The sequence below is a fragment of the Zonotrichia leucophrys genome, chromosome 8 (genome assembly GCF_028769735.1).
Source record: "Zonotrichia leucophrys gambelii isolate GWCS_2022_RI chromosome 8, RI_Zleu_2.0, whole genome shotgun sequence".
Classification (NCBI taxonomy): Eukaryota; Metazoa; Chordata; class Aves; order Passeriformes; family Passerellidae; genus Zonotrichia; species Zonotrichia leucophrys.
Window position 1 is genome coordinate 22,086,915 of NC_088178.1, and position 19,048 is coordinate 22,105,962.

At 51.6% G+C, this 19,048-nt stretch overlaps 1 protein-coding gene across 1 annotated transcript; it reads right to left on the bottom strand.

Annotated features, from left to right (window-relative positions):
* Nucleotides 1-471: 471 nt before the first annotated feature.
* Nucleotides 472-8,985, bottom strand: LOC135451149 (fatty-acid amide hydrolase 1-like). The gene is made up of 15 exons (XM_064720068.1): nucleotides 8,665-8,985; nucleotides 7,437-7,550; nucleotides 6,628-6,771; nucleotides 6,169-6,302; nucleotides 4,933-5,139; nucleotides 4,485-4,525; nucleotides 3,856-3,980; nucleotides 3,475-3,600; nucleotides 3,159-3,256; nucleotides 2,689-2,788; nucleotides 2,375-2,415; nucleotides 1,964-2,003; nucleotides 1,335-1,443; nucleotides 905-1,050; nucleotides 472-813 (listed from the first exon to the last, which is right to left on the bottom strand). The coding sequence occupies exons 1-15, from the start codon at nucleotides 8,827-8,829 to the stop codon at nucleotides 685-687; spliced, it is 1,719 nt and encodes a 572-aa protein (XP_064576138.1). The 5' UTR covers nucleotides 8,830-8,985; the 3' UTR covers nucleotides 472-684.
* Between the last annotated feature and the right edge of the window lie 10,063 nt (nucleotides 8,986-19,048).

A 19,048-nucleotide genomic window follows, 5' to 3' on the forward strand; every position in this document is an offset into this window, starting at 1 on the left:
GCTCAGGACCTGGTTGGGTGGGGCTCTGAGCAAATTGCTCCTAGTGGAAGGTGTCCCTGCCCGTGGAAGGGGACTGGAAGGAGTTATCTCTAAGGGCGCTTCCAACACAAACTGTTCTGTAATTCCATGATTTCTCCTGCATGCTGTGCAGGGTGCCAGCAGCCCTGTGGGAAGTGGGCCAGCTCCGTCCCTGCTTGCCAGAGTCTGCTTGGAGGCTCAGCTTTCCCTTCTGACTGCTGGTCTGTGCTAAGGAAAACACCAGATTTCATCCTCAGGGAGCTCAGAGCAGAGGGGAAAATCCCTGTTCCTACAGCAGTCCAAGGAGTAGTCTGAGCATCTCAGACAGAACCAGTGCCTGTGCCCCAGTTTCCCCATTTGTAATAGAAAGGTCACATTCTTGCATTTCCCTGGGGTGATTAAAATCCACCCCAACCCCACACACAAACACAGACTTGAAATAACAGACATAACTCAGTTAATAAAAAGTACTATGTTAGGACAACGATTGGAAGAGCTCCACCACATCAGAGCTCGCCTTGCTTTCCCCTTGCTCCCAAATCCAGCAGCCAGCCCAGCCACCACAGCATCCATCCTCCCTGAGGGGAACCAGAGTCCTCTGGGTCACACAAAGGATGGCCCACGCTGCTGTTAGCTGGCATCCTGCTCTGCCTGAGCACCTGGGGCTCAGGAGAAGCTGTTCTTCTTCAGGCTGAGGGTCTCCACCTCCTTCATGAAGCGCAGGCACAGCTCCTCCTGCCAGGGCAGGGCCACGCACTGCACGGCCACGGGCATGCCCACGCTGCCACGGAAAGCCTGGGGCACAGAGACAGGGAGAGGCTTGGGGACGTCCAGAGCAAGGGCAGATGGGGGAGCTGGTGCCCCTGCAGAACCTGGCACTGCTCACCTTCGCCAGGGTCCGGTCCCACCAGTCCTGGTAGTATCCCTTGTAGCCCTTGAGCTGCTCCTCATCCTCGTCCGTCGCCAGCGTGACAGGGACAACGCCAGCGGGGAAGTCCAAGGCATTGTAGAGCATGGTGTAGCTGACTGCCACTGGGGGAGAGGGGATGTTTGCAGTGCCAGCCTGCACAGGGAGAGCCTTCACCCCTCTGTGTATGCAGGATTGCAGCTAATGGGGTGCTGGGAGCTCAAGGGCTGAGGGATGGAGATCAGCCCTTTGGCTCCCTCTGCACTGGGGGCTGCTCCACGTGCACCCCATGGGCTGTCCCAAGAGCTGAGCTCTTCCTGCTGCTGGCCAGCACCCTGGGCATGAGAGGGAAGCAGGAAGGCTGCCCATGGGCCCTGGCACAGTGCCACAGCAAAGGGCAGTGCCCTACCTGAGAGCTTGGCAGGGTAGCCGATGCCGAGAGCCGGGCCCAGCATGGGGCACAGCATCACATCCAGATTCAGCTGCTTCCACTGGGCAATGAACTGGTGGCAAAAGTCCTGAGGAGGAAATGTGCTGGTGGTCAGTGGGGTGGGTGTACTGCCCCACAGCTGGGCTCTTGGCTCTTCTCTGGCAGCAGCCAACAGGCTACGTCAGGCCTGATCCTGCTAAAATCCAGCAATGCTTTGCTGCCTGGACAATATTCCTCCCAGCTCACAAAGCACCCTCTTCCTGGTAAATTGGAGGTGGACAAAGAATAAGTGCACAGGCATGTGGTGACTTGAGACATGAGCTTTTGTTTTTGGAAAACCAGAAGGGAAATAAAGGCATGTCTGATGATGTACGTTTTTCTATGCAGGTGTCAGAAATTCAGGTGTGATTTGGCATCATGAACTTGCCTACATGTTTAAATATGCTGAGAACTTGCACACCCAAGTGAGGTCTGTTGAGGAGTGATGTGTTCCCATCTTACATCACCAGAGACCTGCATCATCTCCTAACACTGCTGAGTGCTGAATCTGCCTCTCCCCAAAGAGAAATCAAACAAAAACTATTTAACCCCAAACTGTAATACTCTACCTCGATTTCGTGATGAAGGCTCCAGACTTCATCCACTGTGCTGTAAAAGGAAACAAACCCAATGAAAGGCATCCTTCCCTGTGCACACCTTCCTTCTGCCTTATGGCATCCCTACCTCTTGGCATGATGGATGCATTGACCAGTGCTGAAACCAACACCATATTTCATTCCCACAGGCTTCATACTTTTCCTAAGCAAAAGGCTATGACCCTGCTCTTATTCCACCCTCAATTTCCAAACAGTTTTCCAAACCCAGCAGGGTTATGGTGTTGACACAAATTGCTGTTTGCTCCCACCCTTGCATTTTCTGCCATTCTCTCAAACACACACAGCTGCAGCAGTATCAATAATGCAGCAAACACTGCTGCAAAACAAATCTTCACACATTTGCTCAGGCTCAGATTTACTCACTTTTCTTTCATACTTCTTATGATATTTGAAAATCGAGGCACCTGAACAGGAGAAAATGAAAAAAAAAATGAATCCCAGCTCTGTCCTGTTTCAGCTCAGTCACAAATAGAAGCTGTTTCCTCAGTGTTCAGGCTGGATTTTCCCCAAAGTGGGGAGAAAAGGAACAGAAATCGCATCACTCCAGTTTGGAGTGTGTCTGACCACAGCCAGATAACAATGCCCAGAGACTTCTCCATGAGAAAGCCTTACTGCAATGGGACAAGTTATTCACATACAGCTTAACTCTGTCTACACCAGAAAGAAATGGACCTTACGAAAGGTTTGGAAATCCAGAACAGGAGCGTTTTCAGCCAGTGTGGTGACTTTGCCAGCCAGAAGATCAGCCCTGAGCCGCCTTTCTCCATCTCCCCTTTGCTGAAAGGGAGAGGGAGGGTTTAACTGAGCAGTGGTAGGAATCAATCACAGCAGATCAGCTTTTCCCAGGCAACCCCTCTGAACAGCATATCTAAGTGACAAAAAGAGGTTTGCTCCATTTTGCTGGGCAACACTTGATTCCCACAGCATTTACAGGATATCAGCTCCCAGCCTCCTTCCAAGGCTGGTAACAATCCCAAAGAGAACCAAGGTACACTTGAATCACTTAATATTAAGCCTCCCCCAGTGCCTACCAGCCACTGCCTACATCCACTAGATCTGCCACCTGTATCCCAAGCCCAGCCAGACCCTAGGGAGGATTTTCATAGCCAGGCACCAATCCCACCAAACCGTTCCAGGCCACACTTACAATTTCCTGGCAAAGGAGCGGCCTCCATCTGAGAACATTCCCCTGACGCAGTAGTTAAACATCACGTACTCCACATTTGTGAGTTCAAAGGGCACCAGCTGGAGGGACAATGGAGCAGGGTATCAGTGGCACAGGCACTGCTTTGGAGAAGCCACTGAGGGCTTGAGGCGGGCTGAGGATTTCCTGACAAGCCCACAGGAAAACCTCCATCCTTCCCTGAAAACAATGTTTTCCCTTTGAGCAACAGCTGCTGAGTCAAGAGACACGGGATGGGCTTGTCACCCTGTCCAAGCAGGGGACACCCATTATCCCATACCGTGTGGCCAGCCTCCTCCAGGAGCTGCTTGGTCTCGCGGACGGCACGTCTCATGGCGGGGCTGGGCATGGTGAAGAAATCAGTCTCATAGTAGCCTATGCGGAGGGGTTTCGTGCTGGAATACACCTGCAGGGAGAGGGAGATGCTGGCTGGAAGGGTGCCAGGGCAGCCAGCAGCACAGCCACGCCATGGGGTGAATCTGGAAAGCAGCACTTGGCTCTGCCTAGGTGCCCACCCATGTGTTTTCAGCCTGCAGCTCTCCCCAGAGATCTGGGGCCCCTTGGAGGCTCTGTACCTCTTCATGGAAGGGGAGGGGTGGTACTGTGCTGTCCCATGGCTGAACAGGGCAGCTCTCCCCAGAGATCTCTGGAGGCTCTGTACCTCTTCATTGAAGGGGAGGGGTGGCACTGTGCTGTCCAGGCTGAACATGTCCTCACTCAGCAGCGCCCGCAGGCACAGCGCTAGGCTCTCCACGTCTTTGGCCAGTGGTCCCACTGCTGCAGCCACTGGAAGAGACCACAGGAGAGCATTCATGGCTGAGGGTCTTTCAAGGGCATGTTCTGCACAACCAGGACCTCTTGGCATTGTTTTGTCTTAATGTTGTGTTGACAATAGTTCCTCTTTAAGAATTGGGCAGGGGACGCCCACGAGCGTCTTCCCACCCACAGGTCCATCATTATGGACTGAGCTGCTATCCATTAATGCACACCCTGACGTCTCCATTTCATGACTTAAAAAAATAAACAAAAAGATTTGTCAATCACACACTCCCTTTGGCTGCTAATCCCACCCTCACGAAGCAGTGACAGACAAGGCCACACCCTGTGGGTAACAGGTTGTATTGTGGTTTATGCTACACAAACAGCTCCTCTCAGCTCATGTAAAAAAATTAAATAAATCCCTGAAAGGGAACTGCTTCTCTCTAAAGGTGATGGAGAAAGTGCCCCAAAACCAGCTGAGGGTCCTTCTCACCCCTGCCCTGTTGCTGGGGGACAGACATCAATGCCTACCTGCCTTCTGCCCAGCAACTCCAGCCATTACTCCTCTTTTGCTGTAAAGAAAAGAGACACACAAAATACAGCAGCTGAGTGGTTTTCATTGAAGGGAAAGGCTTTAACCAGAAGCAAGTATTAATTAAAACTGCGGATGTGAAGGTTGGCTGAAGGAAGGGCCAAGAGAAAGCTCAAGAGACACAGGCTAGGCCTGAGTGATTGAGGCCTTGTCAGCCAGGAGGAACCATCCCCTCAGCATGCAGATGAAGAGGCTCCCCCACCTCCATTCTGGGGGAATCAAGTGCTTCCCTCCATAGAGGCCTCAGATACTGCCCAGGCAGGAGGGATAAATGAGCTCTTCCCAGTTCTTCCCAAGTTTCCCTTGCCCACAGGAGTAGGAACATCCCAGCACAGTGTTTGATAGAGTGGGTGTCACCCAGAGACGTCACTGTATTTCTCACAGTACCTGAGTCTCTTCCCTGTGGGTTTGATTGCACAGACCCCACAGAAGGCAGCAGGAAAACGCAGGCTCCCTCCTACATCTGTGCCAATGCCCAAGATGGACCCACCACCTCCTACAAGTGCTCCTTCCCCACCAGAGGAGCCTCCGGGGGTTCTGGTGAACATCAGAGGGTTGCGGGTCTGACCAAAAATTAAGTTCTTGCAGTCATAGCTGAAGAGAGAGAGAAAAAGAGAGAGACATATTGCAAATGAGGAATTCAGGTATCTGCTGCTGTGGAGCCCAGCCACTACTAAAAGACCTTGAGAAGGCAATCAGGTAATTCACCAGTTGCTACACTGACATGGTTTACTGTGGTTGTGAAGACCATGAGCCTTTTCCGGGTGGTCCCAGGACCTGAATTCACAGACAGCTTATTTCACTGACATTAAACCTATCCCAGAGACAACCTCTGGCAGCACAAATACAGCAACCCTCCTGGAAAGTCTTCCTGCTCAGGTAGCCAAGTGCCACAGGTCACCCAAAGCTGAGCCCCTGCTTGAGCACAGGCCAAATGCCAACTGCAGAGATATTTGACACTAGACTTCCCCAGAAAGTGGTGCAAAGTCTGATAATCCCTGGGGCAACCTCTTTGTGTGGCTTTTTTGAACTGTGGCCAGCCATTACCACATCACCTTGAGGAAGGCATTTCATAGGGCTCAGGCAATGGTCGCCCACAGAGAAGCTTTGCCAGAGTCACTTGGCAGGACACAGGGACACTGGAAGGGTGGCTGTCCAGCAGAGCACACCTGAGCACACCACATATCTGTGACACCAAGAGAGGTCTTGCCAGATAGAGCAGGAGGTTTGGGGGCAGAATAATTTAAGCCATTAGCTTAACTAGCTTCCCCTTCCATGAATATGTGTTTGCATTTTAGAATTAACAGGGACATCTCTGAGAGGTTAATTTTTAAAAAGATAGAAACAGCTTCTCTCCTCTTCTCTCCTCCTCCTCTTCTGCTTCTTGATTCCATGTGGAACTACAGATAATTTTTTTTTCTCTAGTGGAACTAGAGATAATTTTTATCCTCAGCGTAAATGTGTTTACTTTTTAAAGTGAAATTTATAGACACAAAGAACGGAGACCAGGTGTTGTTATATAAAAAGAAGTGGGAAATGAGAACGAGACCAGATAGAAACCCTCCCTTGAGAGGAGGAAGAGAGCACTGCTGCTATGCTGAGGGAAATGGAGCACCCACCTACCTGATGAGGGACTGGGGAACATTGGTTTTGACAAATGGAATGGCCCCCTGTCTCTTGAGCACCTGCACCACCACGCTGTCCTCTGCTGCGGGTTTATTGAGGTTTTTTATGAACCCCAGTGTGGAGTCATGACCCTGGGAACAGAGGACAATGAGGTTTCCAGTTGGAGGACTGCAATTCTCCTTGCCCCTGTATTTTATCTACACATTTGAGTGCATTCTGCACCTCCAGCAACTCACCCATCACACACACGTTTCAAGGCGTGCTGATGGCAAACCTGACCACACTCCTCTGTTGGCTCACATGGGAGACAGGCAGCACAGCCCCTCCCCTGTCCAGGCAGCCCATCCCACACCAGCTATGACAAAGTCTAGCCAGGTGCTGAGGTCAAAGCTGCCCCCTCCCCAAACTTCAACCCCCAGGGATTTCGGGATACGTGTGGAATTTTGCTGAGGGTACCTGGCAGTTGATGGAGTCCTTGATGCTGACAGGCACCCCATAGAGCAGACCCTGCTTGTCCATCAGCTTGGCTCTGCGGAGCTGGGTCTCACTTTCCTCCAGAAACTCCGTGATGCAGTTGGTTTCTATGGCAATTTGGAGGGCCTTGGGGAGAGCAGGACAAGCCCACAGGTGAGTCACAGCCCACAGTGCTGCACAATGAGCTCTGTTCTGCAGAGAACACCTGCCTTTTCCTCTTCCCCATCTGCACAGCTGGTATCAGGGCAGCCCTTGCTGCTGCTTTTCAAGCCAAACTCCAAGATGGACACAGTGGGGCCATAGTACCAGTCTGTGTGTGCTAAAGGGAGGCATTCAGCTCAGATGAACACCACTGTTCTCTTGTTTGAGCTTCTGGGATGGCATAAATGATAGTTCCTAAGAGGGAACCCAGGAGGTGAACAGAACATTAGGGGAAAAGTAGAGACTGAGCATGAAAACTGACTTTTTGAGGTTTAACAATCCATTTGGAGATGGAGGGGAGACAACAGCAGCACTCTGCCACTTCCCTACAGGTATACCTGCCCTAGGAAAGGTGTGGGCTCTCCCAGGAAGGCATGGGCTCTGCAGATGCTGCTTGCTGCTCCTTTTTCCTCCAAATCAAGCTGAGAGCTATGGCAGTCAGATGGCACTCACAGAAAGCCACAGAAGGGCTCACCACTAACCAGTGAGCAGTGACAGCTCAGCGGCACTTGAGCCAGGTTTGAACCTTGTCTTGTGCTCCTCCCAAAAGAAGCCAGCCCCACTGGTGAGGCGCTGCCCTTGCTCCTCACCTTGCCCACGTAGGCATAGAAGACATGGTCCAGGGGCAGGGAGCCATCTCGGAGCTTCCTGGAGAGCTCTGGCAGGGGCAGAGACAGGATGGAGGCCACCTTCACAGAAGGGTTCTACGGGAAAGGTGGAACAGGCAATGTCACACTTCTACTGCAGCTGATGGGCTCCTCCTTTCTCCTTGGTGCCCTCTGTAACTCACCCAAAAAATATCTGCCATTTAGTCACTGAAGGTGGTATCTGCCTCAAGACCACATCCTGCCCTACCTGACACCTGTGAGCACGGTGTGAAACCCTCAGGGCCAATATTAGCCCTGGCTTTCTCAGCCTTTCTTCCTGTTCAGACCAGTCACACCAACCACCTACTAACTAAAATAAAGCCATTCACACAGCCTTGTTCAGACAGGTCATGGCCAGGCCTGGGGGAACAGCTTAGTGAAATGCTGAATTACAGTGGGAGCTGGTGTCATGGTTTAACAAATGGTTCCACCAAGGAATGAAACCAGAACTGGAGCCAGTTCTTCTCCTGGCACTACAAGATATTTGCACATGGAATTGCAAAAACCAGGGGGGGCCTGGGCTGTTAATTTATGGGTCAGCAGAGGTTTTTTCACCATAATGGAAAATGTACCAAACCTCACGCGTCCGAGCTGGACTCTGAACCTGAGCGACTTTGCCCCAGCCCGAGGCCGGGACCGCGGGGCTGCATCCATCCCTGCCCTACCCCGCAGCTGCACTTTGGCCTCTGCTGATAACACACACATCGCCTGTCGCCTCTTCCTGCTGCCTCCCCACCAGCCCGAGCCTCCCAACACAGCCACGGGGAGCTTCCCGACAGGGATTTCCCCCTCCTCGCTGCCCGCGACTGCTGTCGGGATAACGGGTTATCTCCCGCTCCCCATCGCCGCGATGCTGAGGGCTGCCCACACACACTGACTCAGAAAGCGAAAATAATAACAACACTAAATCCCCGTGGGTCCATACAAGGAGCCGGCAGAGCACCTGCCAGGCGGGCGAGCAGCTGCCCCTCGCAGGGAGGCAGGGAGGGCAGCACGGGGCAGGCGATGGGGAGGGGGCATAGGTGAGGAACCCACGGGGCAGGGGATGGGGAGGGGGCCCAGGTGACGAACCCACGGGGCAGGGTCCCAGGTGCGGAGCCCCCGGGGCAGGCGATGGGGAAGGGGCCCAGGTGCGGAGCCCCCGGGGGATGGAGCGGGGCCCGGCGCTCACCTGCTCCCGAAAGCGCTGCGTCGCCGCCTCCATCCGCACCAGGCTGAGCTCCTGCCGCTCCTGCGCCTCCGCCACCTTCCTCCAGAGCGCCCGGCGCCGCCGCCATCGCAGCAGCAGCAGCAGCAGCGCCGAGCCGCCCAGCAGCGCGGGCAGCGGCACCCGCATGGCTCGGTACCGGCAGTACCGGCAGCACCGGCAGCACCGGCGGCGGTACCGGGGCAGCGGCAGCCGAGCGGCCGCAGCCCGCTCCGCCCCGCCCGGCCGGCCGAGGGCACCCGCCCGCGGGGAGAGCGAGCCAAAACCCGGGCGGGATTGGGAGCTGGACAGCGATTTAACCGGCTGGCTGCCGGGCGGGCGGCGAGGGGGAGGTTCGGCGGCAGGAAAAGCCGCGGGATGACAGCTCGCTCCTCCCTGCGCTGGGTGGTCTCTGCCTGATAAGGTTTATGGGTTTTATTTCCGTGCGCCCAAGGGAGGCTTTGATCTCCCTGTAATTTCTCAGCCCCTCTGGGAACAGTCTTGGCTTGCAGCCCTCAAAGGTACCCGAGTCTCCTGCTTTTCCTGGAGCCCAGCGGCTGTGTGGGAAATAGGAGCGATAAATGTGGCAGGCTGTGCCCAGCGGAGCTCACTTGTCGCTGGCAGAGCAGGGGTGTGCCTCTGCTCGCTGCGGCTTCCAGCAGCGCTGTCTGGCATCCCTGCTCTCTGCGGCCTTGCACTCCGTGCTGAGTGAAACTCCAAAAGTATTTCTTCATCACCAGCCTCACAAGGGGTCTGTCTTTAAAAAAAACCCTCCACGATTTACAAAAGTCTGTCGGAAAATATTTCAAGCTATCCAGTTTAGATACTGCCCGTAGGATTGTGAAAAACCTGTTGGGAAGAATCTGGCATGTTTTCTCACTTCCCAGCAGGATGAGCTGTTCCCAAGCCACCCCTGGGCAGGTGCAGAGCTAGAAAATGTGATGGAGCTAGATGCACCCAGACTCGATTTTCCTGGCATTATTGCTTAGGCCACTGGATTTATTTCTTTCAGTCTTCAGGGCTCCTCTGGAAGCACCTGAGCCACCCATGACAGAGCCTGGCACCCTTGGAGGGAGCTGCTGTGCTGTGCATCCACAGTGTCCTGGGGTGTGCTGGACATACTCCATGTCCTGGGACTCTGCTGAAGGGTTTTGAAGCCTCAAAAATACTCAGTCCTCATGAACTCCACATCTTCTTGCTCTGAGAATAAGCAGCTGCCTGATGTCTGCGTCAAGGAAATCACATGCAAGACCAGCAGTTTTCCCAGCAGTTTTTTTCCCTCTAACTTCTTTTTTTTCCTTCCCCTTCCCTGCCCCTTTTCAGATTATGGGACTCAAAGAGTTATACAAGATTGCAAACTCCCAAGGGCACTGCAGTTGGCTCACAAGAGAGAAATGGGTTGGCAGGAGTGCCCTTCCCATGAATCAGGAGGATGTAATCAGCTCAAGGCTGGCAGAGCACACCATGGCTGTGATCCCTATCTCTCCATTCCTTCCTTCTCACCCTGGAGGTTCCAATCTCTGATCACTGATCTCACCACAATGTCAAAACGGGGCTGTTCCCTGGCAGGTTGTAAAACCGTGTGCACTGAAGTCTCTTAAGATGAGAACAGTAAAGGTGAAGGACTTTGGAGAAACAGAAATTAAAACTAGTTCTTGTGGAAGACAAAATTACTTCTCCAGCCTTCTTCCCCCTAATTTAAGTCCCGCTTAAAATCTGTCATGCAAGAACAATTTTCAACTTCTGCAGTTCAGGGAAGGGAAGAAAACAAAGGAGGAGAGTTTTGCCTGGAGCACCTGCGCCTCCAGGAGTTGCTGCTTGAGTCTCCTTCTCCCCTTTCCTGGAGAGGTGTGTGTGGGTGAATAAGTGGGGTTAAGCATCAGTCAGGGCAGTGGTAAGGCTTGGCTCTCTGCTGGGGCCAGCCAGCTCCAGGAGGTGACTCAGGGCATGGGAAATCCCAAAATGCAGCAGGTGCAGCTGTGGCCCAGCTGCCAGCAGAGATGGGCCAGGAGCCAGGGCAGAGGATGGGGAGCTCCAGCCTGTGCAGGTGCTGGCTGGTGATGCCCTGCCCAGGATGATGTGCCTGGCACCGGCTCAGTGAGCTAAAATGGGTCTGCTCTTGTTCCCCATGGCCTGGGGTGGGCCAGCTGCTGGCCTGTGGGCCAAGTGATGCCCTGATATCCCTTTGGGACACTGGTGTCTCCTTGCTGGATGAGCACTTTCCTGCTGTTATGTCCATAAGCCCCATATGCTGGGGCTTGAATCTTGGAGTGCTGGAATTGAGAACTGATCCTACTCCTGCTCCTCCTCCACTGCCTGGCAGGGCTGGAGCCTGTGGCTAAGGGAGGACACAAGGATCTGCTGCATCTGTGAAGAGTTCTTTCCCCATTGCTCACACACCTCCCTGTGTCCACAGGGCTGTTGCTGGGTGGGTGCCACCACACCCCCGAGACGCTGCAACCCTGCTGTTACCAAAGGAGGGGCACAAAGCTGTCATCCTCTGTCTGTGACAAATCACACACGGTCAGCCAGACTGGCTGGGACTGAAGGACCAGCTAGTTCCTGCTCACCTGACACCAGAGCAGTGCTCAGGGCACAGTAAACACCCAGTGGTGTTTTCCTTAGCACTGTCTCCTAGCATCCGGAATGCTGCGGCTCCTTTGGACAGAGGTTGTCTTGGAGTGACTAATAGCTGTGTGTGTGCTCATACAAATATTTCTTGTATGAAGCAATCTGATTCTGGCACTCCCAGCATCCTGGAGCAGGGAGATCCATGGTTTTGTCTGTGTGCTGTAGGGAAGCAGCATCTCCTGTTGGCCTCCCACAGCTGATTTATTTTACTCTTCTTGTTTCCAAGGAGGAAATAAGAAATTGTTTGCCATTCACCCAGGTATTTTACACTTCTGTTCTTCCATTTCACCCTGCTGCTTTTAAACTATTTCCCAGAAATTAACAACCTGTTCCTGCCTCCAATTGCCAGTCACCTCCTCTCTGGAAAAAGATCCAAGCAGCATTTACAACAGCCAGCCTCTTGCTTCATTCCTCCTCTCCTTGTTGGTTCCTGACTCTTGAGTGGAGTTAGGCCACATGAAACTGCAAAAAGGTAAAGCAGCTCCACTCAGAGCTGTTTAACCCCTGCAAGAAGATGGTTCAGCAACTTGAGCAAGAAGCAGTGCCCCATGGGAGTGATTTCTTTTGTCCCTGCCAGAAAACTGCATGTTTCAACCAAATTCTTCACTAGGTGATGTTTTTATTGTTCACTTTGTAGGCACAAAGGTGTTTGTCCTCCTCACTGCCTGCTCCCCAGAGCTCTGTCAGTGCCAGGGCCTGTTGCTCCCAAATCATCTTCAGGCTGGACTGTGTGAGTTACCCCAATCAGTTTGAACACATGGTTTGTTGCCAGCCTTGTGGACTCTGTTCTGAAGCTGATTAGGAAGTGCCCACAAATTTCTCCACCAGCAGAGTGGAGGAGGAGCTGCCCTGGGAGAGGACCATGACTTGCACGTGCAACTTGCATTTCCACAAACTCTCTTGCTCCTTGTGTACCTAGCAGCTGTTGCATGGTAGCTTGAAGGAAAAGCTGAAGAGATCATTACAGAGGGATCCCTAGGGTGGGAAAGACCCCTTGGGAGATCCCTGATATTGCTGAAGGCACCTTGAGCAACAGTCTCTGAAAAGCTCCTTTCTGTATAAATGAGGGAGTAGGGACTTATTTTTAACAGCATCTGTGTTACAGGGATCTGAGTTCAAACAGCTTTGCATTAAAAAATAAATAAGGAAAAAAAAAGTTAAGTGAGTAAAATTACTCCTGTAGCTGTTTTACTCCTGTAGTTGTTTTACACAGCTCAATGAAGATAATTTTATTGGCAATCATGAGTGATTACAGTATTATCTGCCATCAAAAAAGTTATTTTTTGAACGCTAAAGGAATTAATGATACATAAAACTGTGCTTAGATTGAGTGCATTCATCAGCAGAAATGCCTCGTGCTGGCACTGCTGCACTGTAATTACTCTGTGTGCTCAGAGGAGGAGAGCAGGAGGTGGGGGTGTTGTGTGTGCTGCCACAGATTTACACACACTGACACACTGAGCAGCTGGGGCAGGGGGGAGCAGAGCCAGGACAGCAAAGCTGGTGAGCAGGGAGACAAGTTTGACAAGTTTCACACATCCTTTTTCTTTATTGTGCATTACAGAGTGAAGAGTGGGGGTAATCTCTGTTTAAAACTTTACAGGGTGAAGCCAGTATGAAGGTGATTAAATACTCCTCAGAATATCAAGGGATGAGTCCAGTCTTTGAAGGATGCTGCTTCATGGTGGGATCAATTGATAAAACCAATCCTGGGGTCACAGGCAGTCATTGCCCAGCCCTGGGAGACTGATGGGGATGGTGGGAAGGGCAGAGGTGCTGTCCCCAAGGAACATTTGCTCATCCATGTGCTCTGGGACAGCCCATTGTGCTGCCTTTCTGTGGGGCTGGAGCATGGGCACGTCTCAGCAGGCCTGGGGTGAAGAGATGCAGGGGAAATTCTCCCCAGCTTGCTCCCCACCCTGTGGCCCTTCAAGGGAATCATGATACTGAGGGGAATGTTTACAGGCTGGGGCATTGCAGAAAAAGCTGTTTCAGGGACTGTGGGCAGTGTGTGCAGAGCAGCAGGATGTTTTCCATGATCCAAAGGCTTTGGAAGGGTTTTTAAAAGAAGTGTGATGGTTCCAGCCCCTTTTCAGAGCCCATGGGCTCTCTGCAGTGATGGACCCATGCTGTGCTCAAGCAGGGAATGTAAAACCTCCCGTGGTCTCCATCTCCTTGTGCACAGCTGCCTTCCGAGCTCAACCCTGACCCAAATGAACAAAGGGCGTTTGGGGGAACACCGGGTCAGCATTCCTTGCAGCACCGAGGAGAAATCGCTGCTGGATGCGTTTGGCCTTTCGGGTGTAGCCACCAGAGAGCAGGATTGAGCTGCTGGCCTGGCAGGAATCCTGTACACAGAGACTTCTGCACTCTAAACCCTGTGGTATATGCTCTGAACTTGGAGTACAGTGCAAAGCAGAAAGCCCTTTTAGGGCTGTCTGGGTGATGAGACAGCCCAAGCTTTTGTGGGGAGCAGCACTTTGATTTCAGGTGGTTTTAAGTGCTCTTATAAAGCGCTGGAAGTTCTGCTGTTGATCCACTGGGACCATGTTGTTTTTGCTAAGGAGAGATCCCAGCAGAACCTGACCCTGCAAATTGTCAGCTTTGCTGCTGGCAGGATTTGTTGCGGTGGCCAGGACTGTGCCTCAAGCCTGGCAGGCTGCCTGCCCTTCTGAGGGGAACCCAGAATCATTTGGGTTGGAAGGGACCTCTGGTGTCACTGACTCCTTCACCCAGCACTGCCAAGAGCACCATGAAACCACGTCCCTAAGTGCCACATCTGCACACCTCTTAGGGGCCTCCACTTTTTGTGACACAGCCACTTCCCCAGGCAGCCTTTTCCATTGCTTGACATTGGAATGAATTGAATGAGCAAGAGCGTCTCCACCTCTCTGAATGCACATTGCAGAGAAAGGGAAACACTTGATATTATTTGTGTTTCAAGCCCCATGGCCCAGGTTTTGAGGCTAACAGGGGCTGTCCCAAGTTTTAACCTGACTGTCTTCCCCAGAAGTGATATTTTTCTGTAGGGTGGAGTCTGGATTCAAATGGGGTCCTGAGCCATAGCAAGGTCCTGAGCCCTGAGTGAATGGGCTGAATCCAGACCTCCTTGGCCACTGGCATTGTGGGTTTGTTTGCCTGGCAAAAAAAGTACACACACACGGAGGTTTCCAATTTCCTTTTCCTTTTCCTTTTCCTTTTCCTTTTCCTTTTCCTTTTCCTTTTCCTTTTCCTTTTCCTTTTTTCCTTTTCCCTTTCCTCCTCCTCCTCTGTTTCCTTTTCCTTTTCCCTTCCCTTTTTCCTTTTCCTTTCCCTTTCCCTCTTTCTCTCTCTCTCTCATTTTCAAGATCCCTACTTTCTGAACGGGCCAGGAGAGGGAGACAGGCAGCCAGTTACAGCACAGCCCAGAATTCCAGCTCTCCCTGTTTGCCCTGGGATGGAAGCTAACACACTTTGGATATACACACTGATTTTCCCAGGGAGAAGGTTTCATCTCACCTTTAATTTCCATTTACACAAGCCAGATAGGCACAGGGCAGGAGGGGAAGCTGAGGCACGGGGCAGGACCATGCCTGGAGGGATGTGGTTGGTGGCATCTTCATGCTGACCTCCTGGGCCCTACTGCAGGTTGGGATTGCTCTATGTGGATCAGTGCAGACATCCCTGTGGTCTGAGGTGGGTTCTCAGGTGGTCTGTGCGGGTCCATTGAGCATCACCACAGATGTCACCTCTGCAGGGACACTCCCCCTGCCCCGTCCATGCTGAGTCTCTGCAGAGTCTGTACAAGCAGCAGCTGGTCCCTGGCTCAGCCCCCTGATGGAGCAGTGTGGGGAGCCCTGCCCATGCCAAGCTGGTTTTGGTGAGGTCACCCCATCACCGTGGAGGCTCAAGGGGCAGAGATGTGTAGGGCAGTACTGGGGAGGCCCTTGGTGACTCCTGTCATCTTCCCAGAGCCATTGGAATGCCACAAATCATCATGGCCCGTGGGAACAGCAAACACCTCAATGGATTGATCAGCCCCTCCCATTGTCTGCATCTTCCCCTTCCCCTCTCATCCCTCCTGGGCCAGCACCACCAAAGGGCTGGTGAGATCACCCCTGTGCTGAAAACAAATAAATAAATAAATAACCAAATAAAAATGCTGACGTGGAGAAGTCAATCAGCTTTGTGTGGCCTTGTAATATCTCATTTTATCCGCGCCACGCTTTATTAAATTCTCATAAACCTGTCAATGAGGACAGATACCATTTCAGTTTACCCCATTAGTTCTACACAATGACATCGGGGGAGAGAAAGACGGGGAGGTGGTGGGGAGCCACTCGGCGTGGAGAAAAGAGGAATGAATTTAAAGAAAGGAAAAAAAAAAAGAGAAAATCAGAGCCAAAACTCGCCTTCGTGACAATAATGTAATAACATCAGCTCTCAGGGAAAGTAATTGAATTAAGTGGCTTTTGTTAATGGTGTTAAGATTTGGAAATGTAAATAATAGGTAGGACTCTTTAGTGGAACTCCAGTTTAGGTAACTGCATCCCTGAGAATAAGAAATGCTTTGCTGTTAAATGTGATGTCAGATAGTTTTGTTACTCCTCCGGTTTCATGCCTGCAAAGCATATTTTGCAGTTTTAAAGCCGGGTGTGTTTATCATCTTTCCTTTCTAACTTCAGACGGAGCTTAATTCAGGAGTATTTGCATGAACCCTTCTTAGCCAGTCCCTATCAGTTATTTGCACCGCCAGGAATAAAGTATTATTTCTGCCGAGCTGCTTTGGAGAACTTCCTGGCTGCAGGGTGACTCTGCTCCGAAGCCTCCTGTCTATTTACATGTTCATTAAAGGCAGCAGCAGCGCTGCTCTCTGCAGCAGGGCCAGACTCAGCCCCTGGAGTAAAGTGCTGGCAGAGGGACAGCAGTTACACCGGGCTTAGGCCAGTGGGGATGGAGAATCCAGCCGACAGGTAGGATGAGCCGGGCGATTTAGAAATGACTTTCATGGGAACTCGTTCTGCTTAAAATATTATTGGATTTTCATTTAGCAACCTATCAAAGTGCAAGAATAAAGTCTGAGCTGCCTAACCCACATAGGTCTAAACAAACAGTCCTGCCTCCTGCTCTGGGATCTGTCGGCTCGCGGATTGGAAAAGGTCCTTCGGTAAGACACGGGCTGAGTCTCAGGGAAACCTACTGTGCCAGGCAGAATAGGGGGCTTTGCATTTATTCAGGCTGAAAATCTTCCCCTTTGCAGGATGAAGGCTCTCCCTGGTCTGTGCCACAGGGATGCTCCATCCCCACTTGTCCCCTTAACTCTGCCTGCAGCTGTGTGGGCAGAAAAAGCACGGGGCGGAAAAAGTTCTCCCATGGCTTTTGCTGCAGTCCCACAGCACGTGGGCAGCTCTTCACACTCCAGTTCACTCTGGCATGTCCTTTGGGGACCTCCTTCCAGCTTCACCTGTGATCTGCCCTGATCTCTGCTAGTGGTGGCTTCTGTGGCTGGAGAACTTTCCTTGTGGCTGCCAGCTGCTTCCCCTCCAGGAATCTCAGGCCCCACACAGCCTCAAACACCTCACAAGCCTTATCCCACCACCTTCTCCAGCCTTTTCCTGTCACCTTTATAGGCTTATCTGGAAAGAGCCTTAATGTCCCAAGTTCAAGCGAAACCTGACGCAGCTCATGTGGGCAAAGGAGAGAGTTGCCAGATTGTTAATGTGGAAATATAGGGTACAGGGTCCAAGTAAATAACACATTTTCCTCAGGGTGTTTCTTAAGTAGATTTTTTCAAAAAAAAAAAAAAAAAAACCAAAAAAAAAAACCACCCTAACAAAAACCCCCAAAAAAACCCCAAAAACAAAAACAGGGAAAAAATAATACTTCAGTCTTCCTGGAGAATTTGATATTTCTTACTACTGTCCATTTGCCATATTGCCATAAAGGGAAGATGGGGTAGAACAGAAGGATTTGTTTCTTCCCTTATGGGAAAATAAAATAATAACAAGAAGAATATTGCAATTAAACAAATTAAACAAATCTTTCACTACTCTCTCTGCATTAGAAAAGAAAACCCCATCACCCTATTAATGATCAAATTCTTAAAACCAGCCCCTGACTGAGCAGCATCCCTCTAACAGATCCCATTTTTCTGACCACACCTCTATGGCAGAGGCAGCTGCAGGCTGGGCTCCTGCCCTGGGCTCTCCTGAGGATGCTCTGGCTCTGTGCAAGGTGCTGGGGTGGGATCTGTGGCTTTCCCTTCTCTACAGACAGGTGGAACTCTGCCTCCTTGCCTAGAAATGGGACAGTTTGTGGCTCTGCTTTGCAAATTGAGGTGCTCAGCAATGCAGCAAGATAACAGCTGGAAGGAGAGTTACACAGCCCTATAGACAGGGAAGGACTTTTTTTCTTGGAGTGCCATTAAATAGTTTTCCATGGCAGGACCCGGGCGATGCTATTTTCTGCAGATAAAAAGCAGGTTATTTTTCATTAGCTGCACAAGGCTGTTGGTGGTGGCAAACTTGCCACCAGGTCTGTAGCTCAACACAACATGAGCAGAGAGGAACAAAATCATAAAAATAACTGAAATCCACTGAGGGCTCTGTTGAACTGCCTTTTTAAAGTGCATCAGGTGAAGCAAAAAGGAGTGGGATAACCCTGATGCAGGAAGCGGTGCTACTGGATTGGGAAGTGCATACACATTGAGCAGGAGATGTGAGCATGCCAGAGCCACCCCAGTCTGCTGGATTTTCATGTGGATGGGAGCCTGGCCCTGGCTGCAGCATTTTGCCCAAGCAAGACTGAATTGAAGTTTTTCTGGTGGGACTGTCCTGGTACTGTCTTCGCTGACAAGGTCCCTGCTGAGCCAGGAGCCTGTTGGAAGCAGACAAGGAAAGAACAGACCTGCAAGCCAAAGAAATCAGACTCCAGATGATTTACATGGAGCATGAGGGGCACCAGAAGGGCAGCCAGCCCAGAAAATGAGATTATAAACTATCATCCCCTGTTACACGCTGGGACGTGGCTGCAGGGTGGCCCTCTGGCATCATTCAGGGAGGCAGCCGTGGTCTGGAGTTGAAAGCAGAAGGCTTTTGTCTTGTCAGATTGGAAAAGCCCACATCCTGAGGAGTGTCTGAGAATGTGTGCAGTCCTGCCTTCCCTGCTGCAGCCTTTTCCTGGCCTGTGTACAGTGCCTGACACCTTTAGAGGCTACGAGAACATCCCAGCTGCTCCCTGCCACATTCTGCTGTCCCCATGGCATGATCTGGAAAGGGGTGAGAAGAGGCAGTCTGGTGGACTGAGGTGGTAGGAGAGAAGAAGCCCTTCCTCCAGGTGGCCAGGTCCTACAGAGAGCAGTGCTTGAGGTGGACCCACTCCTGCATTCCAACTTGCTGCTGTGGGGCAGGTGGTACCTGCAGGGCATCACCCAAAGTAGTTTAAACATTGACCTTTTTGGGAAAGGAGAGGCGAAAGAAACCTGGAAAGGGGATACAGGGGCCCTGAAGTGGATGCACCAAGCTCTTTAAACTGGTTTAGGGTTCAAACTGGGTCAGTGTTGCATCTAAACTTAGAAAACGCAAAATACTCCATGTGGTGATGCAAGCCTGCTGGTAGAGGCTTGGCTTTAATGTTCTTCACCTCTGTGATGTGAACCCTCAGGAAGGCAAAAGCAGCACGAAAAGGAGTCCTCAGAAGAGGTAGAGCCTGTGTTTTATCGGAGCTGGCATGGATGTGGTTAATAAGATAATCTGTGGAC

Bases quoted from the DNA above. Each gene is read 5' to 3' on its own strand.
- LOC135451149 (XM_064720068.1), bottom strand. From the start codon at position 8,829: ATGCGGGTGCCGCTGCCCGCGCTGCTGGGCGGCTCGGCGCTGCTGCTG. The intron at 2,004-2,374 runs GTGAGTAAATCT...TTCCTTTTACAG, and splicing joins ATAAGAAGTATGAAAGAAAA to CACAGTGGATGAAGTCTGGA. The intron at 814-904 runs GTGAGCAGTGCC...TCTGTGCCCCAG, and splicing joins GGGACCGGACCCTGGCGAAG to GCTTTCCGTGGCAGCGTGGG.